General features: G+C 34.0%; 1 protein-coding gene across 4 annotated transcripts; it reads right to left on the bottom strand.

Moving 5' to 3' along the window:
* Window positions 1-1,279: 1,279 nt before the first annotated feature.
* LOC129952905 (protein cycle) lies at window positions 1,280-26,383 on the bottom strand. 4 transcript variants are annotated; one of them, XM_056065852.1, is made up of 5 exons: window positions 25,655-26,380; window positions 6,010-6,469; window positions 2,137-2,585; window positions 1,656-2,082; window positions 1,280-1,590 (listed from the first exon to the last, which is right to left on the bottom strand). In XM_056065852.1, exons 2-5 carry the CDS (start codon window positions 6,024-6,026, stop codon window positions 1,329-1,331), a joined length of 1,155 nt encoding a protein of 384 aa, XP_055921827.1. In that variant the 5' UTR covers window positions 6,027-6,469; window positions 25,655-26,380; the 3' UTR covers window positions 1,280-1,328. The 4 variants fall into 4 exon arrangements, with proteins under 4 accessions (XP_055921827.1, XP_055921826.1, XP_055921829.1 ...); XM_056065851.1 differs by having other exon boundaries at window positions 6,401-6,469; window positions 25,655-26,378; XM_056065854.1 differs by lacking the exon at window positions 25,655-26,380 and adding an exon at window positions 24,078-24,099.
* Between the last annotated feature and the right edge of the window lie 1,543 nt (window positions 26,384-27,926).

Below are 27,926 nucleotides of genomic sequence, written 5' to 3'. Positions count from 1 at the left end.
AGTTTAGATGTGTTAAATTTTATTTTTAGTCCAAACCTTGAAGCATCAGGAAAACGTGTTTTTTTTAAACTTAAAATTTGGAAAAAATATCTTAGGAAAGATTGGTAGGTTTATCTATAATGTCAATTGAAAATGAATTATTAATTTTTTTAGACTTTGATCTCATTTCTGAATTTGCAAGATGTAAAGCCAGAAAAGTAAGTTTTAAAGTTTAAACGTTTCCCCTCTGCTCATTTCATCACTGTGTTTAAGTTTATGGTTACTTGTGATACCTCAATAAACGTACTGAAAGTCTACCTCCTGGGTAATGTGGGAAAGGCTTATGCTTGCGTATCAGTTAATGTGTGAAAATATAAAAAGAGACACTTTCTACTAATCTTGGACAGGGCGCAAGTTTAGCTGGGGCCGGCCCTGCCCACACATTATATTTGATCCCCCTTATATCACATATGAAGAATGTTTTCCAGTAGATAAAATACATTCATACGAAAACCTTTGGGGCACTATCGCGTTGCCATCGACTTCGAACAAATGAAACATGGATTGAACCGAAAAAACAACTTGTCCCCACTAATTTCTAGTCCAGTCTTTGTGTTTTAGCCCGTTGCAAGCTTTGTTTTTTCATTTTGCAAGTAAGAAGGACCTTTTTGCCGGTCATCGTGCATTCTTTGCCTAGTCCTTTTTCTTATTATTTGTTTCCAGTTTGTGACTAGAAACTTTTATTAACGCCCCCAGAAGGAGAAATCTGTTTCGGTTTGAATAAAACGCTCTTCACTTGGTGATATTGTACAGTTTGATATTGGACAGTTTGTGACTAGAAACTTTTATTAACGCCCCCAGAAGGAGAAATCTGTTTCGGTTTGAATAAAACGCTCTTCACTTGGTGATATTGAACGATCAGACTTGTTATATGTACTGTACACTCTATTTGATTGGTACCAACTCGACGTGCTATTTTACTATTGAAAATATTTGTCTCATGGAATACTTCAATTTGAGCCTTTAAACTAAAGATAACACTATAGCGAAGTAAAAGGAGTAGACAAAACTATAATATTTCAAGTCAGCGCTTGTTTTAAAATGAGGGTACTTGAAGCTGCTGAAAGCTGACTGCTTATTTGTCAAATAAAATGACAAATAAGTAAAAAAAATAGAACAAAATTAGGCAACTATGCCTATCCGCAAAATGGTTTTTATTCTAAACAAAGCAAACAGTCTAAAAACCGTATTCAGCACACATGTAATAATAACATTGCAAATATAAGAACAAATTTTAAAATTAGCCTGAACCAACTAGCAATATAATATTTTCGTTTTATTAATATACATTATAAAAACACTGTATTTTTTGCTATTATGTAATCAATGTCTAGCGTCCACGGATTTTTAAAAGCTTTCCATTCACTTTGCAGTTGAATGAATCGATTTTCTTTACACCTGAACCTGTAAACTTGTGTTATTACTTTCTCAGAATTTTGTAAAACCGTTTTGTGAGATTCTGCAAGGGCTGGTATATCTTCATGATGAAAATACTCATAGAAACTTGTTCCAAGTAGCTCTTGAGGCAGGAAACCAATCACAAGTGTGGACCTTAAAATAATAATAAAAAAATATATATTTTAATGTCCTTATACATAAATACTTCTGCATTATACCTTTGATCGATAAATATAAACTTTCCATCTACTGAATGTCTGGAGATGAATAACAACTGTCGAATGTTCGGATGATTATCCAACGACGATGGAATATTAGCTTCCAAAATATTTGGCTGAATCCTACCTACAGCAACGAGGCATGACATATTTGTAAGTTGTTCGTCTGCATCTCCTTCTCTTTCCTCAAGTTTAATAGGTATCCAGGACTTAAGATAACCAGTACACTGAAAAACACGATACTTTTTGCTAGTTGTTAGTTTGGATTTCTTTTTATTTGAACTGATTGAACTCGAAGACGTATCTGATTCATCCTTGATTTGCCTTTTAGGTAATTGCAGCTTCATTCGGCAAAAAAAAGATCTTCTTGCCCCTGAGCAAAGTCGATAAATGCCCTGTGGTGCTTGACTCTTTACTGGGAGCATTGCTACAAAAAATTATTACTAATACGTTTTTTCTCCTTTTTTGGTCTGACCCTTACTTTTAGCGTCTACTAAACGATCTCGAGGTCCTGGTTCCATGGATGAAAGTTGTTCCTTCACTTTTGCCACGTCTTTTGGGTGAAGAATATCAAACCAACTCTGACCAAGCAAGTCATTTTGCGTACAATTGAGAACAGATGAGACTGATTCTGAAATGAATAAAATTCGCCCTCTGTCGCACCCTACGACAAAAACAAACCCATCTGCAGCTTGTAAAATCAAATCCTTAAGCTCCTGATCCGAAAGAAAAGCGGGTTGATATGTGCATTCATAGAAAGGTTTAACAGTTCCACGAACACTTTTGAGATGCTGCACGGCCATACGAAGAACAGTTAATTTGTCCAGCTTTCTATGCATTGTATTGCATATGGGAATAATTGAAGAAAGCTCGTTAATGTATGTATTCATTTTATCTCGCCTCCGCTTCTCAATTTCACTATGATTCTGTCTAAAAAAAGGTATGTATTATGGATTTTATAATCAATCATTTTTTTATAAAATTATTTGTTTCCATCACTATATCATAAAACACATTTTTGTCCATTATTAATAACAATCCTAACTAAAATATATAGGTGAAATTTTACCAGAAAAAGGCTCAAGAGGATCAAAACGTGTTTGAAGTTTTATAGCAGAAGGGAATATAATTAGAGCATACAAAAAGTGTTCCTTTATCAGTTCTCGCTGACTTATGGCTCATTTCATTTACATATTCTCGTATATATAGTGCAACCAGCACTGGATTTGGAAAGGTGAAAATGAGATTTCACTCTAACTAGCACTTGATAGAAAGAACGGAATTATCCCAATTAGCGGACATTAAGAATAGAATGGTAGTCAAAAAGTTTTATTTTTTCACTGAGACGAATTTGAAAAATAATTGTGTCTTTTAAATTGTTTGCATTATTTAAATAAAACTTTCAATGCAACCAAATACTACTTATTTAAACTAGCTTAATTGAATTTAGTCCAGTCAAGTCTTAAAAAAAAAGAATAATAAGAACATTTCTTACTAAATATATAAATGATTTTTATTGAATTAAGTTGTGTATTTTTTACAAAACTTGTCCGTTAGTAAACTTAATTGTGGTTTGAGGAAAAAAATAAGAGGAAACAAGCAACAAAAAAAAATTATTTCAGAAGTTTTAATTTTTTCTCTGGTTCTCTTCAATAAGGATTAGGTCGGGTAAGATATACTCGTAAAGTTGCCATTTTTACCACATTCTGGTCTTTTATCTAATGCTTGACTATACTCGTCATGTTTTATTGTTTTACTTGAAAGAAATAGTATATAAGCTCATTAAGGATTTTTTTTAAACTAATTTCTTATCTTCAAAACTCAATTCTCACGGTGCAAAATTAAGAAACTACTGCCAAAACTTTAACACTACATTCTCGAGGGTTGCAAAACGATCAAAACAGAATCGCGTAATACCATTTCATTTTCAAATGTATTCTAGAGCGTTGTAGTAAACTGTATTTTCATAGTTGACACAAATTGAATACTTTTTGTTATTAAGGTCGTGATTCTATCGAAGGATAAATATTTCGAACCTACATAGCAAGAATCTTGGAAATTGGAAACAAAGGCCGGCCTTCTTAAAATGGTTACGCGTTTGGAACAGTAGACACCATTGGGTTTTCAAAGCATTTCTTATACGCTGCCCTTTGAAGTTCACGTCAAAGACAAGGATGAGAATCTAAAATCGAATATATAAGGCTGAGGGTAGTGTCATCAGCGAACCATCTAACATAGCAACAACATCAAAAAACTAAGGACGATTTTACAAATGAATAACTTACCAAACAACATAATTAATAGCCTAATCAACGAAAAATTACATAAAATACTCAACAAAAATAACCAAGCAACAACAAAAGTGGACTCTGGCAACCCTAAATATTACTCAGTCACATATATTCCTCATCTCACTGACAACAAAACACTCAATAACACATTACCAATAAACAAAAGAAATGCCATTTTTGCTCATAAAGCTAACGCAACTTTAAACTCAATATTTACAAACCCTGAACCAAAAAAAGAGACAATAGACTCTCTGGAGAGCTTGAGGATCCAGCAGAAAATTAATAAGACGATGAACCATCAGGAAGACGTCGACAACATTAGTGGTTTGTATAGTGTGGCCATACCTTAGTTGTTAAATACGGTGATACTAGTGTTGTCCATATTTAAACTTTTCGCACTTTTGGTGCAACTTTTAATCATGTTTTTTTATTTTTTAATATAAAATAGTAAGTTTTCGATTGTAAATTTTTGTTATAAGAAATATTTTGTACTAACGATGTATTTAAATATATATATGTAGGTAAATAAATCCCCTGAAGAAGCTAGAAAACAACTGGCGAAACGTAGGGTAGAACCAAGATGGGTTAGTTTTATTTTATTATTAATCGCATCCAACTGATTGATCATCAAAGCCCAAGAAACAAAAAAAATTCTCACAGAATGATTTTTTTATTAGAAATACATATCTTAAACAATTCCAGCATATCAAGGTTATTCGAATAGTTTGAATTTGGTTTAGTATTGATTAAATACACATATGATTTGTTATAAAAGTGTTTTTTATTCTTGGGCTGTGTGATGGATTGCTGACAGTTGATAAAGTCAATCTCTGCTGACATTTTTCTTCAATTGTTTGTTTTGTTTGGCAATTTATCATGAATCTATTAAGGACTTTCAGTTCATATAGCATTTTAATGGTAGAATTGTTTTAAGTTCATTTCTGGCTAAATGATTTCGTCAATCACCTTTCCATCTACTCGTATTACTATTAACTGTTTGGTGCGATTCATATATATATTTATAATCGGTCTTTATTTTTTCATATTAAGAAGACTTGGTGTTACTGTGAAGGGCGAGCGCCATCGGGCCATTCTTACTTTGATCTCTTCTTCGAATTAATTCTTCCCGTTTACTTTTTATAGGGCTACAATATTTGATTAAGTAGACCACCCAGCAACTCTTAAAGCATTGGAACACGAAATTTTTCGATTTCAATCAAAGTCCTCATATTGGATTTTTTCTAGATACATTTAAAGACGGCGCGAGTAAAGGTAGGAGCCAGTATGATCTAACTGGATTTATTATTTTTATACAATGTAAGCAAATGACACATTAGTCTTTTAATTTCTAATGAAGTTAAAGCGGTAGAAATATTCAGAGAAAAGTTATAGATATGAAGTAATGATGTGCCGAAAACTATTAAAAAAAAAACCTGTTGACTTAATGAAAGCTGGATTTTTGATGTTTGTTTGTTTATGAAGTAATGATGTGCCGAAAACTATTAAAAAAAAACCTGTTGACTTAATGAAAGCTGGATTTTTGATGTTTGTGTGTTTATTTGAATGATACGGAAAGCTGTTAAATTTGTATCAGAAATCGCTCCCTAGAATTTACTTGTTCAATGATGAGATTTAAGACTTAGAAGGAAGCTAACCAGTGGTACTTTTGTCGTATTTTACCCTTCCTAAAAAAGGAACGTAAATTTGAATTCTTATATAGTATTTTTGCAGTGCTCTGAAAGCATCGTTAAATTTTAAAAAATTAGTGAACCGTAGTACCCGTGACATGATGGTTAGTGCGATGGACTGTCGTGCGAAAGGTCTTGGGTTCGATCCCTGCCTATGCCATCTACAATTCCTCTTGCGAGAAATTGACAAATTCTTCAAAAGTAATTCTTGTCATGAAAAGTGCTTTCTCAAATTTGCCGTTCGGATTCGGCTCAAATCTGTAGGTCCTTTCATCCCTGACAACAGTACTCGCATACAGGAATGGTTGAAAGTTATTAGTGAACCGTGAAAAACTTCGTTAGTAAAGAGATTTGGAACTTGGTGCTACATCTTACCGATATTTTTTATGCATGGCTCATTTTAAAGGTTGTTAACAGTAGTACACAAAAATAAGTTTCGAGAATTATCCAATTAACCACGCGTATATATAATTGTAGTTTACTTTTAATAAACTTCTCTACCAAACATAACTTTTTTAGCAATTTTACTTAAAAAGGATAAGGTCGTTTTTTATCATATTTTACTGTAGTTTTATTGTTTCATTGTAATATGCACCCAAATACCTTAAATTCATGGACCATTTACATATTATGGGTCTTATGATTTAAAGAATAAGTACAGAATTCAACTTTTGATAAAGTATATGCTCAAGAACATAAACATATTGTAGTTTCTTGTACGAAATGACACACATTACTCTTCATATAAAATGTTTTAATATTTTACTTTTTATTTTCATCATATGTTTTAGTTGTCTTATCATCGAATGTTTCGTCATCCAGGTTGTCAAATTCACTGAAAAGAAACAATAGTCTTATTTAGATTAATTGTTGTTTTAATGTTTTATATAAAAAATATTTTGTTTTGAGACGCAAATTTAAAGGTGCACATTTTTTTTCCTGTCTTAAAAACGGGGTATGGGACATAAGGATATATAATGTGATTTAATTTTAAATTTCAATCTGTTGATTGAGAGATCATTAGTTGATTAGTGGTACGTTTTCAGCCAAGGTGTCTAATAAAAGCTTATCACTACAACTGCAAAAATACCTTTCATTTGACATAAGTATATAATTAAAGTATTGTAAAGTTAAACTTTAAGGCATAGAAAAAAATCACAATGTATCATATTTCGTATCTCCGGCTTATTACCATTGAATGAAATTAAGTCAGTCACCGACTGATCTCTGAGCCGTCAACATCGTTCTCTCGATTGTTCTTTTGCTCGCTTCTTAATCGGTTAATTTTCTCACCGCACTTCTCCTATTTCACTGTCATTTTCCTCCTTCTTTTTTCCCATGACATTTATTTTTGTCTGTGTTTAATTTGTGTAAGAAGTGATTAATGGCCTTCGGGCCAAATGTGCTGAAAGGCAACAGGTTTGCTGAATTATTTCAGCCCCCTGAACCGCCTCACAAAAGAAAGAAAAAAAATAATACTCCCCACACAATAACAATTGAAGATATTCCATCCCACTCAAACTTTAAGAACCCTAAATTCATAGTAAATACCCCTACCGACCCAAAAATACCCCTTACTTACATAATTGTGTTTATAATAAAAAAATCAATAGCTGCCATAAGCTCTTCGTATGAGTATATAACACAACTCCTTATCGTAGTGAAATCCCTCCATATTTCTAATCTTTTCTTATCCAAAAACAACCTTTCTGGTCACTGCCCAGTCTCGATCTCACTACACAAGCAACCCAATTGTTCTAAAGGAACAGCGTACGCCCCTGCTTGATTAACGTGCCTCAAAGTGAAATAATCGAGAAAATGAAAGACCAAGGTGTAACCGAAGTCTTCAAATTTAAAAAAAAATCTGACGGTAACTGATGTTTTAAGATTCTGAACAGTAATAATATTTATTTTCAATACATCAAACATATAGAAATTAGTACAATTTGGTAACGATAAAATAAACTAAGTATTTAAAAACAAAGTATCAAATCTCAACTTTCAACACCCCCACTAGATTTGCATACTTTTATACCAATGAGAGTACAACAGTTGTTATGTTTTGTACAGGGAGTCCTTTGGTAAGAACATCAGCAGGCATCTCTTCAGTTTTCAAATATTCTACTTTTAATTTATTATCTTCTATAAGAATGAAATGATGCCTTATATCGATGTGCTTGCACGTACGTCATAAACGTTGTTTTTAGGTATGTTTATTGCACTCTTGTTATCGCATTGCAATATACGAATAAGTTCTTGATTCCAATTAATTAGTTCTCGCAATAAAGATTGAAGCCAAAGTGCTTCTTGAGATGTTGAGGCTAAGGCCATATACTCAGCCTCTGTGGTGAAGAGAGCGACAGTAGGTTGTTTCTTTGCATTCCACGAAATAGGTTCTCCTTGGTATTTAAAGAGATAACCTGTAGTTGATTTTCTGTCATCTGAGTCACTAGCCCAGTCAGCATCCGACAATCCTTCTAAACATCCTTCAATGTCTCTATTGTATTCTAACTTGTAATTTATTGTTCCTTTTATATAACGGAAAAATCGTTTAAATCTTAATAAAGCCCCCACTGCAAAGGATAAATCTGTTCGACTTACTTCTGCTGAATATGAAATGCTTCCAAAAGCTTCTTGATATGGAACGGTTTTCATGTAATCAGTTTCGTGTTTGCTTTGTTGACGTGTTTCTTTTATAAGCTTTTGGTTAATATCTAAGGGTGTGGATACCGGATTACAATCCTCCATGTTGAATCGCTTGAGAGTATTCTTTAAGTATGTCCGTTGGTCTATCCACAACTTTCCCCTTTCTCGATCGCGAGTTATTTGCATACCAAGCACAAATTTAGCTTCTCCAAAATCTTTCATCTCGAATGACTTAGCCAAATTTTCTTTGATAATTCTTTTTTCATCTTTGTGATTTGTAAAAATCAGTATGTCGTCTACGTAAATAGCGACGAAAGTTTTATCTGTGCTGTTTGTCTTGTAATAAATACACGGATCGGGTTTTGATTGTTTAAGTCCAATTTTTTCTTTAAAGTTTCTTATTCCAAACTCTGCAAGCTTGTTTGAGACCCTACAGTGATTTCTTGAGTTTACATACTCTATTTTAACATTATCAAAACCTTCAGGGAGATTCATTTAAATTTCTTCGTTAAGTTCACTTTGGAGGAAAGCAGTCACAACATCCATTTGATCGATATCCAAATCAGCCAAACTTAGAAGTACCCTTATGGACGTGTACCTTACGACGGGAAAGAAACTATTTGTTGATAATCGATCCCTTGACGTTGCGAATACTCCTTCACGACCGATTCAGGTTCATATTTTTCGACATTACCACTTGCATCTTTTTTCGTCTCTTCATTGCCTCAGCGACTGTCTTTGGATCTTCATTATTGTTGCTGGCCACGTACGATAGATAACCGTATTTTTCAGGTGGATTTCTTATTCTGGTAGATTGTCTTATTCTTCTCTTAGATATGATTCTTTCTGATGATTCTTCAACAATGAAATCATCTTGGGCATCCAAAAAACTGTTTTCACTTGACGTTTCGTCACTTATTTCGATTGGTATTTCATTGCTTGAATTCACTGATTGAATTTCGTCTTCATTCCCCACTGAATCATATCCTGTAAAAATATCACAATAAGATGTATCGTTTGTCTCACCATCTTTTGGAAAAATTTGCTCATGGAAAACTGAGTCTCGACTTATTATGACTTATTTTTTCTTAACGTCATAGAAGCGATATGATTTTGAGTGTGTGCAGTACTTCTTTTTCTTTGGCATCGAGTTTCTTCCGCTTTTTTGGAATGTGAATAACTGCCTGACAACCGAAAACTTTAAGATGCTGTAGATTCACTCTTCTCCAACTTCAGATTTCTTCAGGTGTTTTTTTCTTTTGTACCTATGCAAGGTGTTCTGTTCGTTAAATAAACTGCCGTATTTGCAGCTTCAGCCCAAAAATGTTTGTGTAAACCAGACTCAATGAGAAGACAACGCGCTTTTCGATTATGGTTCTATTCATTCTTTCTGCCAACCCGCTTTTTTGTGGAGAATATGGAACCGTTGTTTGATGTTGAATGCCTGCATCTGCTAAAATCTTCTTTAACTTAAAATTGCAATATTCCTTTCCATTGTCGCTTCTAATGGCCTTTATTTTATTACCAGTCTAATTTTCTAAAAAAAAATTGAACTCAAGGAACTTTTTCCGTACCTTTTAATGAAAAACGCAGACTTTTCTTGAAAAATCATCAATGAATAGAATCATGTACTTTAAACCTCCAATTGATTTTTGTTCAAACGGACCACAAAGATCTGTGTGTACTAGTTCTAATATTGATTCTGCTCTAGTACAAATCGAGTTTAACGGCAAGCGTGCCATTTTACCTTTGATACATGTGATGCAATTGATTTTTCAACTATCGCAATCAATATTCTGCACCACTTTCGGAATCATAGCTTGTGTGGAATCAATGCTTGAATGTCCAACACGCTTGTGCCAAAGTTCAAAGTGTTAAGTTAAATTTTTTGTAACATATGCACTTTGCTTGGGTGGTCTGTTGCAGTTGCAACAACATTACCAATTTGATCTTTCTTTAAACATCCATTCTTGGAAAAAATCATTGAAAAACCCTTCTAAACAATTTTCGAGACAGATAAAAGATTAATGCATAAGTCAGGAACGTGAAGGACTTTTAAAAATTCAACCTCACTTTCTTTGAATTTTCCAAAAGATACCTTTATATCGACTTTACCTATACCTTTGACTTGCATTTTTGAATTAGCTTGTACGATATATTTAGAACATCGTTAACGTAAGCATCTACGGTGGAGAAATCTTTCAATTTTGTAGAACAAAACTTTTGGATGAGCCCAACTCTCCTCACAAGACCAGAATCTTGAAAAATTTTCTGAAGAGAATCCCAAATCTCCTTAGCGCTTTTGCAATGTCTTATATGAGGATAAATGGATCTTTCAACAAGCAATATAAGTTCCAATTTTGCGTTTAAGAGCTTCGTTGCATCCTTCTCCGTCTCACTACCATCAGAAACAGCCTTCCAAAGTCCTTTCATTTGGAAATATCTTCAAACGGAAAATTTGCAATCTTCGAAGTTTTCGCTTCCCCGAAGCTTTTCAATACTGAATTTCGTTTCAGACATCTTTTCTCAATACAAATTTCCTTATTATTTTCTATTTAGATCGTGAAAAGGCCCATAACCTGATGTTTTAAGATTCTGAACAGTAATAATATTTATTTTCAATACATCAAACATATAAAAATTAATACAATTTGATAACGATAAAATAAACTAAGTATTAAAAACAAAGTATCAAATCTCAACTTTCAACAGTAACATAAAAAAAAGCAACAGGCTTAATGGTGTTTATGTACATTAGACCCCTTCCGTCCTCCACAGTCGAAAAACGTAGGTTGGTACAATATCAATGTAGTGGAGTATTTCCCAAATCCCATGCGGTGAAAAAAATTTCAATTACTCGGTCATACCATGAAGAGATGCACAGGCACGCTCACTTGCGTTACCTTTAACCTACCTTTACCGCACTCCCCTGAAATTTGCACCCACACTTTATGTGCTTACTGCTCAGAAAGTCACCCAGCATCATCTAAGCAATTCAAACGGTTCTTAGAAGCAAAGGAGATTTTGAAAATAAAAACAATAAACAAATGTAGCATGCCAGAAGTTACTATCAAATTGCTTCTACTCCCACAATTTCTTTCTTCTCCGTAGTGATTAACGGAACAGAAACCCCTCCGAATAGTCATATAGAAACAGCGAATTCCTTAACGTCTCGTCTTTCCATAGCAAATATCCCCGCATCTAACCCAACAACAAAAAGCTATCATTCTTATACTCTAAATACGCTCAACTCAAACCCAAAACCAAACCCTTCAATTAACGCTTCATTATCTATAATTCAAATAACACAAAACTCTTATCAAAATAAAACTTCTATACCAAAATCTGTTATAAATGAACAAACAATCGATCACACAAACCCTCTTAAGGTCTTGAACACAACACCAAACACTCCTCTTGACAAACAATAAATAAATGAGTGTTCGTACGCTAACTTCTTTCTGGCCTCCTTAAACTTGGTACAGGTCCTTCCTTAATTAGCAACTGTTTGTAGCGATTCCGACCACGAAGCAGTACAACTTACAATCAATTTACACCTTCCCATTCTGTTTATAAGAAGACCCTCGGACGACTGCATCAACTACTGCAGACTTAACGTGGAGAAACTCAACAATGATATAGAGCGCAGCCTAATTCTTCCTCCTTCCAACAGGAATCTCTTCAACGAAAAGATTGACAGCGCCATCGAAGGACTCGAATCGGCCTTTGGTTTAGCCATAGCTCAATAAAAGGATCCCAGGATCTCAAGGGATAGATACCAACATCTCCCAGCATACATACAAAACCTGTATGCCCACAGACAACAGCTAAGGAAACGGCTTCAACGAATTCATCACCGAGAACAGAGATTACAAAGCAGTCAAAGTGGAACTGGAGTGCACCAACACCATGTTCCGGAATGCGATTCAACACCACAACAACATTCATTTCCAGAGGTGACTCCAGGAAATAAAACCCGGTCCCAAAGCATTCAAGGAAATTAATAGGATAGCTGGCTGAATAGAAAGTATTCCTGATACCATCCTGAATAATGGCATCGAAATTTCATCAATAAGCGACAAAGCTGAAGCATTCGCGTCCTTCTTTGAAGGAAACTTCAAACTAACTCCATCCACCGATCCTGCATTCCTGCGGAAATTGAGAGGTAAGTTCAAAGAGCTGGTCAACCAAACAATGAAATAGTAACATTCAGCCAAATCAACTTAGCCGATGACTCCATCGAATACGAAAAATTGTGCACAAAGGACGAAGTCAGTGAAATAATCAGCACCCTGAAACCCTAGAAGTCCGCAAGACCCGATGGAGTCTATAACTTCATGCTACTTCCCGCACCGATGGAAAATGGCCAAAACTGTGGCAATCCCAAAGAAAAGTGCAAGGAACTCAACAACATCAGTAAAATTCTAGATCGAAGCGCTCCTACATAAATTAAACCTACGTGGTTTCCCATCCGGTCTAATTTAAATTTTGTTTTAATTTCTTTCTTCCAGGGAAAATGCAAATTTTCATTGAATAGAATAACCCCCACTCGAGAGAAAGAAAGGCTAATTTGGCACTGCACTTAACCCGTTCCTCAAAAGAAGAACGAGAACCAAATTGTTTATTAACAAGCAATTGTTACGTCTCTTCATTGCCTACAGCTTCCCGGTGTGGTTCCCAATTTCAAAGACAGCCATGAAGGAACTTTTCGTCTTTGAAAGGAAAATCCTACGGAGATGCACTGGACTCTGCTTCAACTACCAGAAGCAGAGACACTCCAGCAACAAGTCTACGACGAAGCCAAAATAATCCCCTCGAACAAGTATCTGTTCCAAACAGCCAAAAAGATCACAGGAGGACTGAACAACCACCAAAACGAGCTAATCAGAAGGATACACTTCCAGCAACATCACCCTGAACCCAGATATATGTGTGCTATGGATATACTGAACTACGAACTTGAGCCTACCATCGAAGAAGGAGATCTTCAATTTTACGCTGACACAGAGTCAGCTTACCACCGCGGCTAAAAGCCCAACAAACAGACAACCGGGCCTGAACAACACGAGGACTTTTTAATTTTTCATTGATATTTTTTTTTATCTAACAATAGTAATATTTTAGATTATCTATAATTTCTAAGAACTTTCAATGTGTAGAGTTGGGCTCCCTAAGTACCAATAAAATATTTCATCACTTAATATTTAATTATAAATTTAATTCAAGACAATTGTAATATAATGATAAGTTCAATAAAGATAAATGTAAAAAAAAACAAACACCTCTTACTCCCAAAACAACAACAAACAAAAGCTCCTCTCTCCAAAACACCTCTCTAAAAACGCAACAGCCAACAACCACCTAATTCACAATCACAACACCTTAAACTCCTCAAAAACTCTCTTAATTCAACTGCAATAACGTCACTCGAACCTTAATTCTAAGAGTCACCTAAACCAAACAACCGAAACCGAAAACATCTTCCAAAGCGACGATAATGAAGACATCTAAGAATACAGTGGACTCCTTAAATAACGTCCGAAGGTCAAATCACTCAAACACCTTACAGTGTTTCAATGATTCGACATTGGGGCGACAGAGTCAACCGAGTCACCATTTGAATTCACAACGCAACTTTTCAGAGTATAAAACCTTTTATACTGTACATAAGCAGCACCTAAACTCAGCTCGTACAATCCTTAAGGGTGTATTCTGGTCTAGAAATAAAAAAATCGATTTTTTTTTCATATTTTCATAGTTTAACTATTTAAGAATATGTCTACTAAAAGAATTTCACAAATTCAAATTATTTTCGGAGAAATAAGTATTTTGCTGAGCAGCCATCCAAATCGGTTGGGCTGCAACTAATCGAACAAAAGACATAATGGGGTACTTTAAACGCGTTTTTCTCAGAACTGTCTTTTTGAATCGGATACCCAAGACTTTTCAGGTTCTGCCTAACCGATTTACTTGAAATTTTAAGAGAGTCTTCTTTGGGGACTTGTCTACGTCAAGAACTACGGCCATCCCCAAATTTTTATTTTTACTATTTTTAACAAATCGAAGAATGTTCAAAAAAGTGGTAAAATTTTTTTTTCTTTAGGCAGTCGCCATTTTGTAAAAAAAAATGTTTTCCGTAGTTCCAGACATTGCGACATTATTGTAGATTAATAATCTTTTTTAGTTTTTGATTTCAGATTTCTAGGAGAGTTAAAATCGTGGGTACGGTCACGCACCAAATTTTTGAGACGCACCAATCCATCAGCTGATAAATAACGGAATTTTTATTTTTTTTGTATGCTTCTAATGTGAATAAATAATGTATAAACAAATGTATTGTAAAATTGTCGCTTGCCTTTTTCTATAGCACTTCAAAAATTACCTAAAATTCATGTCTCTAGACCAGAATACCCCATTAAGATTCTGCAATGGAATCTAAACGGATTTCTGAATAATTTTCATGAACTCTAGCTATTGATAAAAGCACTGCAAGAAACCCACGTTTTTTTTTATAATAAGCGCACACTCAAAGGGATATATTACCCTTATTATGTAGAAACAGTGTGAGCTCTAGGAAAGGGAGAGAGGGGTTGAAAGGAGATGTCGGTGCTGGGAAATAGCTGGGAAAGACAGAATGTGGCAAGGCGTTCCACATTCGCATAGTACGGCTAAAGAACGAATCTCTGTACTTGACAGTACGACCGAAGATGGGCTCGAGGGTATATTGATGAGCATTCCTTGAAGCGCGAGTATTACGGTTGAACTGTTTAAGGGGAGGAATGCAACTGGCTATTTCTCTTGAACATTAAAAAAGGGTCAGACAAGATCCCCTGCGACGATGTTCAAGCAAAGTGAATGAACTTATGATGATATTATTTATCTATCAATACTTAAATGCTCTACATTCAATACTATTCCAGAGGCTTAAGTAAGTTGCAGGAGCACCAGCCCAGAAATGGGAGTTATACTCAAGCTTTGGACGTATAATAGTCTTGTAGATAACAGCCAGATCAGAAGGGGTGAAATATATCTTGCATCACCTGCTTGCTTGAAATATCTAGTGCAATAATCTTACTTTCTCCGAAACTATGTAAAGATTTGTTCCACTGTTCGGTGAGATGAACCATGAGATCACCAGTGGACCTATTGCTACGAAAGCCATACTGAGCTGATAATTAATCAGCGTTTCCATGACCTTGGAAAGAAGGGATGTAAGTGCAATCGGTCGATAATTAGACGGTGAGGAAGATTCGCCTTTTTTGGGAATAGGCTGGACAAATGCGGTTTTCCATCCGCTCGGAACGAGACCTGAGGAGTAGGACAGATGAAAAAGCTTTCGCAGTGGTTTTGCCAGCTATGAAGAATACCTCTTCAGAACAATAGCGGGGATACCATCGGACCAGCAGATTAATGTATGTTAAGATCTTTTAGGACTATCGCTACAGTACGAGTGCGAAAAAAGATTTGCGACGAGAAATTTGCTGTTATGACACAATGGTCAGATGTGCCTAGAGGAGCTAGAACACTAATAGTGTACTTACCAGGGTCAGAGGTAAGAAACAAGTTAAGAGTGTTTTCTGCTCGACCTACCACGTCCGATATTCGAGTGGGCTCGTTGACCAGGTGAATTAGGTTGTTTAACTCAGCGAAGATCTCAGCACACACTCCTTCTGGTGTTGACTGGCCCGAATGAAATTGAATTGTGTACATTGAAATCGCACGTAACAACGATTTTAGTGCGAGGATAGAACGAAAAAATTCTTTGGATGGAATCAGACAAAGCATCAAATTCACGAGAAGTTGATACTCTGTCTAGATTTGGGCTTCGATAAAGGAAGCAATAGTGAATGATTTGCTAGTTCACGGAAAATTTAAACCACATAAAATTGAAAAAAGAATTGGTGCAGAGACCATATTGTGGCAAAACCTGATAAGCAACATCATTCCTAATGTATATGGCGAGACCATGAATAAAGAATTTAGTGGGATCGGAATCCTCACCCACTTCGGTTTCACTTAGTGCCAATACAGCTGGCCTGTTTAAAGCAGTATGGGAGTACACAGAAAGAAAATTCGCTCTCAGCCCACGAATATTACAATAATCTACCCTGAAATTTCCAGCCATTGCAAATAAAAGAATAACAAAAACCAAAACAGACGAAGACTATAAGAAAAATATTACTGAGTTGAATCACAGAATGCTATTTGATACACGCCACTACTAGTGTTATGCCTCAGTAGTGACAAGAATCGAATCCGGCCCTGTTAATGCAAAACAGTCAAATTTTTGGTGTCAACAATCTGCTATCAACGATGACGTAATCTGTGTATCAATTGCATTAGTTATTAAACACAATGCAATTTGATACACATGCTAAGCCATGCGACTGTACAAGAAAAGGGGAAAGTGAAGGATAATACTCACTGTGCTATGTTAAGTCGGCTTATCATGATATGTATTATTTTTTTGTTGTTTTTGTTTTATTGTAATTGATTTGGTGTGGCGTGATTTATTGTTTTTTTTTTTATTTTTGTTGTTTTTTTCATCACTCTTAATATTTTGTTTGCTATTTTTTTTTTTTCGTTTTGTTATTGATAATTTGTTTTTATTTTTTGTGTGTTAACATTTAAGATTTAGGGAAAACAATTAGGCAAATATCACGATTAGGCACAAGACTCGAACAAGATGCGCATGGACAACGGACGCACAACACAGGGGGGACCTTCCCCAACGAAAGTTCACCTGACAACTGAACGTTTTTGATAACCTTCCAATCAAGACTCCCAAGCAATATTCTGCCTATTTTCATAATTTGAATTCTATTGACACTGCAAAACAAATAGTTGACCTTCTTGTTTCCAAGTCAATCCCACATAAATTTATACCAATCAACTCTAACAATTGCCGTAGAAATAAAACTTAACTTTAAAATAACCATATTATCCATCTACATTCATACAAAACAAACTTTATTTCACCCGACTTAGAAGATATTATAACAACAATAAATTCTCCGCTAATAGTTACTGGGGACTTTAATTCATGGAATATACTTTGGAGTTCGCCAAAACAGTTGAAAATTTTGTATTAAATACAAATCTTGCCGTATTTAACGACGGTAAATCAACCCATTTCTCAACACATAAAACTTACACACTACTTCCAAATATGACCTGGAATAGGTCCGACTTTCTGCATGTTTAATTGATCAACTAACAAAACATAAACCTTCTTCAAAGTTCTTAACTGACCGGACAGATTGGTAGCTTTTCCAATCTAAATCACATCAAAAAAATTCGTCCCTTGGTGGAATCCTGAATTCGCTGCACTCCGCAAAAAAAAACAACACCTTTGGAAAATTTATCAAAAATATCCGAATGTAACGAACCTTATTAATTACCGTAAGTCAAACGCCACTCTTCGCAGAAATGCCAAAGCGACAAAAATCTAAAGCTTCAAAAATTTGACTCCAATAAAAGTAAATACCCTATTCAATGAAAGTAATTGAAACTGACGTATCCATAACGGATCCACAATTGATCGCCGAAAATTTTACCAAACACAGTTCTGCTTATTGTAGTGATTGCAACTTTTCTACTCAGTTTCAAGAAGCCAAATTAGCATCATTCAACTTAAGACCGACCCAAAATAACCTATCACTACAAGCACAACAATTAGAATCTCCATTTGATTTACTTGAACTGGTATGCTGTCTTAGTTCAGTCAAAGGCAAAACACCTGGATATGATCGTGTATCGTATCCGATGCTAAGAAACATGCCAATAAAAATCAAAAGGCGACTGTTGCAACTTTTTAATGAAATATACAACCAAGGGATACTCCACATTCTTGGAAAATTGCCACTATAGTTCTGATCCCAAAGCCTAATAAACACCCTACTGATATAAACAGTTATCAACCTATTTTCCTTCTACTCTGCACAAGCAAGGTGTTAGAGAGAATGGTCGCCAAAAGACTTCTTTGGTTCATTGAGAAAAACGAACTTACAAATCCAAATCAAGTAGCTTCTAAGTACACTTACCGAACAATAGATTCACTTCTACATATAGGCTAATATATATCAAATAGCTAATCATGCAAGAATCACATCTCAATCGTTTCAATGGATTTCGAACGTACATAATATTGAACAAACTTGTCAAATGGAATGTTGACCCAAAAAGTTTCATTTAATTAAATCATTCTTGTACAAAAGATATTTTAGATCCAAAGTTAATAATTGCGTTTAAAAAATCAATGCAATTGAAAACCGAATCCCACAAGGATCTCCGTTATCGGTCATCCTTTTTATTATAGCTTTTAATGACATCAGCGAAATAATATTAAACTTTAAAAATATCGATCATTCAATTTACGCTGATGACCTGTATATATTTTCTATTAATGTAATAATGTCATCCAATGTATTAATTTATTTAAACAAGTCATAAACGAAATCTGTAACTGGTGCTTTCATTCTGGTGCGAAAATATCCTTTACAAAATAAACATCTACATGTATGTAGAAATATTAAATGTTCTAATTTTAACATTCAAATGGATCATGTAAACATTGAGACTATTAGTAATTTAATTATTTAACACATCTTATGCGACAGTAGAAGTACGCGTAGCGTGATGGTTGGTGCGTTGGACTGTCATGCTGTCATGCACCTAACTTTTTTCACGGGTACTGCCTCTTGCGAGGAACTGACAAATCCTCCAAGAGTAATTCTTGTCATGAAAAAGTCCTTTCTCAAATTAGCCGTTCGGATTCGGCATATAAACTGTAGGTCTCTTCCATCCCTGACAACATTACTAGCACACAGGAATGGTTGAGAATTTAAGTACACTATAAGGTGTACTTAAATCAGTAAGCCAAACAGTTTCGCCTCTTTTTTTAAATTAGTAACGAATTCTACCTTTTTTTATTCTATTTCCAATACTATTATTTGGCTTCCAGAGACTTTAGGTACACAAATTGCCCAAAATCAAAAACAAGCTGTTTCTTATTTAACCCAATTAATACGAGGACTATGTATTGTATTGTATTGCTCACATACTTTTTCAGATAGGGAATCCCTTCACTCTGTTTGCCGCTTTTATTCACTTATCCACCTTTTTTTAATAAGAAAGAAAAACACTTTTCTAAATATTGCTCACATTTTTCTTAACTCTCAATTATTCCCATACAACGTATTCGTTTTGACTTTTCAGTCAAAAGTTTGAAGTTTACAGAAATGATGACGATCATGGTGACTAGTTTTTTATATTAACACTCAAAGGGATATCCTTATAATGATTAATGATGAGGATAGGATTAGAAAGGAGATTCGTGCAGTGCGAATAAAGAAAGAATCTCTGTTCTTTACAGTACGTGCGAAATTGGACTCATGGGTAACCTGATGAGCATTCCTAGAAGAACGGGTCTACGGTTGAATTGTTTGAGAAGAGGAAGGCAACTGGCTATTTCATTAGGGCATTGCTTATGAAAGTAGCGCCGCAATGGTGCATTTCAATTCTTCTATTCTGTTTCTTCTCCCTTGATTCATCTAAGCTTGTTTTGAGGTAGGGTGGAAGAAGTGGAAAAAAGAGGAAAAGGTATCGGGAGCCATTGGTATGGATGTAGAGTGCCCACAAAAACTACATAAATCGTGCCGGATATTTTGAAATAAGGTGTGCACTACCACTACTTCATTCACTTTCCTCGTCGGCCGCTGATGATGTTACGGCCTAGCCTTTGTCCACCCTTCCTGGAATCCACTCGTCCTGGTTTTCGGATTCTTTGTTTCCCTCACGTCCTAATCGGACCCTAATTTGCTGCCTACAAAGAGCTCGTTGTGGATGGATAAAAAAGGGGGATGCAAAGTATTGCGTCGCGAGGGACGTAAGAGGCACCCCTCTTCGCACTGACGACGTCGGCGACTTCTTCCCCGATCAAAACGTACAACAGAAACAAAACAGAAAAAAATAACGCAATAGAAAATAAATACATGTAAAAGTATATAACAAAAAAAAAAATAACGAACAGATTCGAATAAATAAATATAATATGTAAACCAAAAAGTAACGGACAAATTTAAATAAATGAATGTAATAAAAAAAAAAAAACAAAATGGTAGGGAAGATTTAAAGAAAGAACTATACATACAAAAAAAAAATAATACGATTAAAACGAAATAATATAATAAAAATAATTTAAAACGAAGAAAAGAAAAAAAAGATTTAGGGCGACAAAATCTAGTAACATAGGTATTGTAGAGTATATGTATATATATATATATATCAGTCGATCAGCGGTATCCTGCGCGTTGTCAGCCTCAGGGTCCAGATCTAATCCTCTGGCTCTTGGGTACCCTTTTTTTTCTCACTGCGCGGGTGGATTTTACACGGAAATAATAAATAACAATTTGATACTTGGTAACCCGGGTAATTTCGCAGGCTTTTTTCCAGAAGGGAATCTCTCCACTCTGCTTGCGGGGATGTCCCGCGATCGAAATTGTTTTCCTCGTTTCCTCCTTTTTTTAAATAAGAAAGAAAAACACTTTTCTAAAAGATTTTACAATTAATAGCGAGCAAACTCAACCGCGCAGTTTACAGTTCACTCACACAATCACACAATAATATTTAACAATTAAATTTGAAATACATTTGTAATTACTTTATATTAACACGACTTGCGTAGTACCCGTCGGAAGTCCAACGCACTAACCATCATGCCAGCTGTCTTGGGTTCGATCCCTGACTATGCCCTCTAAAGTCTTTTCACGGGTACTGCCTCTTGCGGAATTGACAACTTCTCCAAGAGCAACTCTTGTCATGAAAAAGTGCTTTCTCAAATTAGCCGTTCGGATTTGGCATATAAACTGTAGGTCCCCTCCATTCCTGACAACATTACTCGCACAGGAATGGTTGAGAGTTGTAACATTAACTTCTAACAGATGGCTTGTTGCTACTAAATTTAAAGCAGAAACTCTTTTGGATGATCTTATCTAACACATCGCATCTAAAATTATGAAAATGTTGTGGTATCCGTGGCATGATGGTTAGTGCATTGGACTATTGGAGGTTAGGACACTGAAGTCGTCAATAAAAAATATCAATCTATTGATAAAGGAGAACAACAGGTTATCAATTAACCGCAAGATCCGGTCATTTGATTCCTGTGACCCGAGATGTTTCCTAAAATCAACAAGATATTCAGGAAAAAGAACGATAATGACCTTCCGTGTCTAAAACTCCAAAGAACTAAAGAGAACAGAGTCGTACTTATGGCAGCGCAGATGGATCCAAAAGAAGCCATCTTTGACGATGACTTTTATATAATTGAAGAGCCGAAGGAGTACAAGGTAAATATTAGCGTGAGAACCGCGGTTTCATGCTGATCAATGACGATTCCTTGGCAAATGCCATAATCGCCGAGCAAACGGAACCAAGTCACTTGTTAGTGACGAAGATCGAGCTTAAAATAGCAATAAACAATAAAAAAAAAAAAAAAAAAAGTCGGCAGGTGACGATGGTATGTGGAACGTTATACTAAGACATTGGTCGCATTCACAAAGCTAGTGGCTACGTAATCAAAATTCAACTAGCTTTGTGAATGCAAAACAACACTACAAAGCTAGTCAATCTGGAACTGTCATATTATTGACAAATGCAAATAAAATAAGAAACATTTTTGATTTGATAACTTCAACTTATCCTTTGTGTTTTTAAATTCAATAAAATCAAATTTAAGACACAATTTGCATGATTTATATTTGTATTTAAATAATGAACAATTTATTTAATTTTGAATTCGTGTGTTCTTACCGAACAGCTGATTGTGAAACGTCAAAATCATTCTCCATTAACTTTGTAGCCGAAATTTTTACACTACGCCGGAGGGGAAATTTCGACTACTTTTGTAGTTAGATTTAGCCAATCAGAATCTCTTGAATCCCACTAGCTTTGTGAAAGCGACCATTTACCGACGGAGGCAATTGACATTTATACCACACTTTTCAATAATGCACTGAATAATCCTTTTCAATATTGCACTGAAATATCCAGTGCATTGGAAGACCGCTGCGGTTCATCCTCTCCCGAAAAAGGGAAAGGACAACTCTAACCCTTCAAATCTACGGTTGATATGTCCCTTTCCGAGCATCAGCAAATTTTCGAGAATATCATCAATAGGGATCTGACTTAGTGGGCTGCGGACAACAAAGTAATTCCGGATAAACAGTTCAGGTTTAGGGCGGGTCATGATACAATTCATGCTGAGTCTAAACTCGTTTCTGATATCCAAAGGAATAAATCAATACAACAATGCAAAGGTGCTGTTCTGGTTGATTTGGAAAAGGCCTTTGACACCGTATGGTCAGAGGGTCTATATATAAAACTGAGCAGGGTTGGCATAAGCAAGCCATTGTTGTATATACTTTATGATATGCTTAAGATATCAAAAGAGGCAATGTAACTTCTACCACAACATTCCAAAATAACAATGGTCTTCAACAGTGAGCAGTGAATACTCCAATCCTCTTCTGCATTTACACTAGAGATCTCATTGTTAGTCTTACTAAGGCAATTCCTTACGCCGACGATTTAATTGTACCGAACGACCCGAAAGGTTAAGGTTATTAGAATTCTCTGGCAGCGTGAGAAGTGTAGTGAAGTACCTTGGTATCTGGTAAGATCAGTATTTATATTTCGACAGACATATAAATACCTCGGGGGTTTTAAGCCTTGTCCGTCTGACATACTTGTTTTATAGTTTAGTTTTAAGTAGAATAGGCATTGTGGCACAAACAAATAATTACAAAAAAAGATAATAATAAAAAAAAACACAAAAAATAAACATGAAATAAAAAAAAAAGAAAATAAACAATGTTAGATAGTTGGATTTGCGGCTGCGGTTGCTCTAGTCTTAAGATGTTTATTTAAAATAGTTAGTTTAAGTTTTATATTAAGGACCTTATTTTAAGTAGTTTTTAAGTAAAAATAAAAAAGGATATTGACATTAGTTTTTTTTTCAAAATTTGTTAATAAATGCAGAAATAAATATAATTTAATTGAAGTTAAAAAAAATCTTAGGTCCGAAAGACATTAGTATTAAGTTTTATAATTTAACTTAGAGTGCCCGTATAGGACCAGTTAGTTAGTTGTAAGTTGTGAATATTTGTCTACCTTTAAGATAGGTTTAAGATTGAAGTAATACAAATGAATAAATAAAAAAAGTGCCTGTGCCATCTTGTGTTTTTTTTTTCACGGGTACTACCTCTTGCGAGGAACTCACAAAAAATTATAATAAGAATAATTCTAAAAAGTCATTGCTTAATATCGATTACAACTATCTTAAGTAGTTTATAATGACTAAGCATAGATCAGAAAACCATTATGAATGTGTTAGTTTTGTTTTTAAATGAAAAATGGATTCCTTGATATTTTTAAGACAAATGTTATAACTTTTGTTATGAAAATATGCGCACGTATTAGTTTAATTTTATTATTATTTTTAATAGCCAACTCCAACCAAAATTTGTTCCTGCCAATTCTAAAAAGAACAGAAGTACATTTAATGCACTAAAGAGATCCAAAGAGTATATATCTAATTCAATAACATATAATTTAAAAAAAAAAAACAATAATCAACACAATCAGATGTTCAAGCATGAAGTTAAAGTCATTTTACATAAAAATAACAATGTACTAAAATTTTAATGATTAAACAACTTTGGTTAAGGAATATTAAATTGTGTTGTTTCTGATCTCATATTATTCAGTTTAACTAAGGAAATCTGTAAGAAACTTACTTTTGGACATAACCGGTGTTTTTCTTGGAGTTTTAGAAATCTTCGTTGGCAATACTTTCTTAACTGGCGGCCATTTTGTGATTTTTTATTTTTTTTCAGGAGTATCGCATTGCGTTGATTCTAGTCTCATTTTATTCAGAATAACTATGGAAATGTGTTGGACCCTATTCATAGAAAAGCGCACTCTTTGGCATAACAAACTTTAAGAACATTAAGTTGACAAATTGGAACTTTGATATTGCATTTTATATACAATTGTGAACTTCGATTACTTTTTTTCTTTATATGTACATACATAATTGATAGATATTCTACAACTGTAGACAAGCTTCGGCTTCACAGAACTATTGTAAAAATCATATTTAGATAAATTAAAAAAAAATTTAAGTTTTAGACATTTTGTCTTCGGTTAAGTGTTTCAAAGTGTGCAAGTTCACTATGTTGGAAATACAAATTTTATTTAACGATGGCGTTCACTTTTGGTTGAATGTATTCGTCAATAACCAAAACTGCCGTATATAGAGTCAGAACCACATATTTTCAAGCATCTGGTACTTGAAAATTACCAATACAAATACTTTTTCAAGTACTTGCTTCAAGTACATTTTCCTGAGTACTGCAATACTTTCAATCTTTGAATCTGCCATGATTATACATACATATATTTTTATGTATTTTTCAAGTATGCTTGTTTCATCTTTTGTTTGTTTTTATCGATTTTTTTTCAAAAAAAAATACAGAAGTATAAATTAATTTATTACACATTTCATAACAATTTTAAAAATAATTTAGTTACCTATGTTTGATAAGAAAAACTTGAAAATGTACTTGACAGTATCACAGTACCCAATAAAATACATGAAAAAGTACTTTAAAGTATTGCAATGCCTAGTAAAATAGTAAAAGTCTTTGAAGCAAGTACTTAAAAAATTACTGGTACTGGTGATTTTGAAGTACCAAGTACCATGTACTTGATTATTTCAAGTATCAGTACCAGTATGCGGTACTGGATACTTGAAAAGTACTACGGTCCAAATGTACTAATTACTTTACAACCCTGTTTGGAGTGATGATAATCATCAAATGACAGCGTTACATTTACAAAAACTGATACTGTAACGATATAAGAAGCACTAGTCTACTCCGATAAGCTTAAAATTAGTTTTAGAGTAAACAACGTCCGGACAGCCGGGAAAAAATATTTGAATTGTAATGACAAAAGAATAAAGTAAACTTCATGTCAATTTAGAAAAATCATCTTCAATTTAATATATGTTTAAAGTGTGGCTTTAACTTGTATCTTATATAAGTTTGCACAATATAATATTATCTGTATATTTCCTGATTTATATTTCCTGAATATTATGGGGGAAAGGTTAAGATTTTTGTGCAATAAAAATTTTTTGTAAATCAAGTTTATTAAGTTTCTGAGCTGTGGATTTTCCTGGGAGTGCGTGCGTTTTTAAGATGTCACTGAAAGCTGATCAACAAATTTTTATTTTACTGTTTATAGGTTTTATAAGATTAAGAATTTCTTATTAATAAAAAAAAAACAACTTATATACAACTGAACTTACCAGTTTTTCATTGTTTTGTTGACAATATTTTGTTTAGTGAAATTAATTTTTCTTTAAAATCGATGATCAACTTTTTATTGTTATTTTAATTTAATTTTTCAGAGGCGGTCATAATTGTTGCTTTAGAATTAAGAGTAAAAGTTCCGTGTATTGATTGAATTTTCAATTGATCGGTATCAGGACTATTCCCGAGATTATCATTTATGTATAGTATTAGTATGCACTTACTATGTTTAAAATGAAAAAGAAATTTTTTCGTGTGTTTCACAAACAAAATCCAGTTTATTTACATTGTTATGCTTGTAGTTTTATTTAAATTTGTTTAAAGCTATACCAGCTGAAAGCCAACACAGAACGGACAGAGAGAAAGAACTAATAGAGGGTCAAATTCGACGGTGACTCTCTTTTAGCCGACAAGTTGTGATGATGCACACCAACTTGAATATGTGAACTAAACCCATATTAACAAAATGTGAACACGCGCGTCCGAACTTATTTGCAAGAAGGTTTGCATACATGTACACAAAAGAAATTCCACCCACTTTGACAAAATTAAACAAAAGGACGTTTTTCAGCAACTGTTACTCTTTGGTTTGTGTTATCAGAAACAACAGTTACAAGAGGAGATCGAGGAATCGAATCGAAATTGAATTCATACTTCTTCAGTGGATTAAGGAATCGAATTGAATTGGAATCGAAATGACATTTGGCTTTGTTATATTAGGATAGTACTATCCAAAAATACTCCATTACCAAGAGCGGAATCTCAGACTGACATTTCGGTTTGTCTACAAGCTAAGTACACACTAAATGTGAGAAAGTGTGCGTGCAATGATGCAAAAATCAAACACATTCTCACATTTAGTGTTCCGGGCCATCAATATGCTGTATTATAGGCTGCAGGCACATCTAAATGCTTTATTTTGAATGTTTTATGGCCTCGTTCAAAAACTAAACAATCCGAACCAACAGAATCTGAAGTGCTGACATGGTCCTAAGTTGGAAGATTTGTATAGCTTTTTATTTTCAATCCAAATAATTATTTTTAAAAGATATAAAATAAGATTGACCAAATATATATTTAATGATTTATTAGTACTGGTTTTTATTTACTTAAATTATTTGCGAAATCAATGTAAGTTGCAACTGGTTAAGTAGAAGACGTTAGAAGTTCAGGTGGAAACAATAGGCAGATGCCTCCGTATTTCTTTCTTTTCTCAATTAAATTAGTATTTTCATCATTTAAGCAGTTCGATAATTGCAAATCCAAATTTTAGTTTTGTTTGTTGCAGAAATATTTCTGAAAATTTCTTTTTAAGGGACTGTGTTAGAGTTAGAATTTTGTTTTTAGTTAGATTTTGAAATACAAATTTGAGGTAACCATGTTTTAAAATTAAGTTGCTTTGTGTAAAGCATTTTTAATATATACGTAACTCATTAATTGTGTTATTATTAGCAGCACTTTTATTAAACATACTCTTAAACAATAATAAGTTTACTTGAAGTTTGGTAACTAAACATTTTTACGAAATGAATGAAACTTATATTTTGCGTTAAACTGTGGAAATTCATTAAAAAAAACTTCTTTACGTCACCAATAAACATAAATGTCAATTTTTTGATCTATTGAATGAGTTGTAAATGAATTTAGAACGATTTATTCACGTTTTCATTTTTTGATATATGTCAAAATTTTCATTTTTTTTGTTCTGCATTTATTCAACAGGTTTTTAAATCAAAAACACATGTATGCATGCATCAATAAAGAATGTTATGGATAAGGTATTTTTCGATTATAACTCTTTTTTAAACTTAATATTTATCAATCAAAATGGAATTGAAGAATAGTTGCAAGCTTAAATCATTAAAAACAAACTATAAATATGCTTGGATTAGTTAAATTAATTAAGATTTTGATTACTTGCAAACAATATATTTGGGCCGTTCATTAACGAAAATTTATTAGAATTCAATACAAAAAAATTGCGCTCGCACCCTTAATTTGATGGTTCTTTGAACGCATCTTGGATACAATAATTCAAGGTTAATTATGAAATTTAAAGAATTTCGAAGTGATTACTCTAAATTAGTGAATTAATTACAATAAAATGATGTGAAACATGATCTTTTCAAGACAAACATGTACATTGGTTCGCTATCAAGAAAATGACTGCAAAATTAAAGCTTAAAACTGACTTTTTCATCGAAAAGAAGTAAAAAAAAAAACCTGAAAAAAACATATTAACCTCCCCATTTTGTTTTTGCTTTGCAA

The sequence above is a fragment of the Eupeodes corollae genome, chromosome 3, assembly GCF_945859685.1.
Source record: "Eupeodes corollae chromosome 3, idEupCoro1.1, whole genome shotgun sequence".
NCBI lineage: Eukaryota > Metazoa > Arthropoda > Insecta > Diptera > Syrphidae > Eupeodes > Eupeodes corollae.
Note: the sequence above shows the minus strand (reverse complement) of the source record. Positions and strands in the feature narration are given on the sequence as shown.

Bases quoted from the DNA above. Each gene is read 5' to 3' on its own strand.
- LOC129952905 (XM_056065851.1), bottom strand. The intron at 2,586-6,400 runs GTAAAATATTAA...ACCTTTTTTTAG, and splicing joins ACATATGATGAAAATAAAAA to ACAGAATCATAGTGAAATTG. The intron at 2,083-2,136 runs GTAAGGGTCAGA...AATTTTTTGTAG, and splicing joins TCGTTTAGTAGACGCTAAAA to CAATGCTCCCAGTAAAGAGT.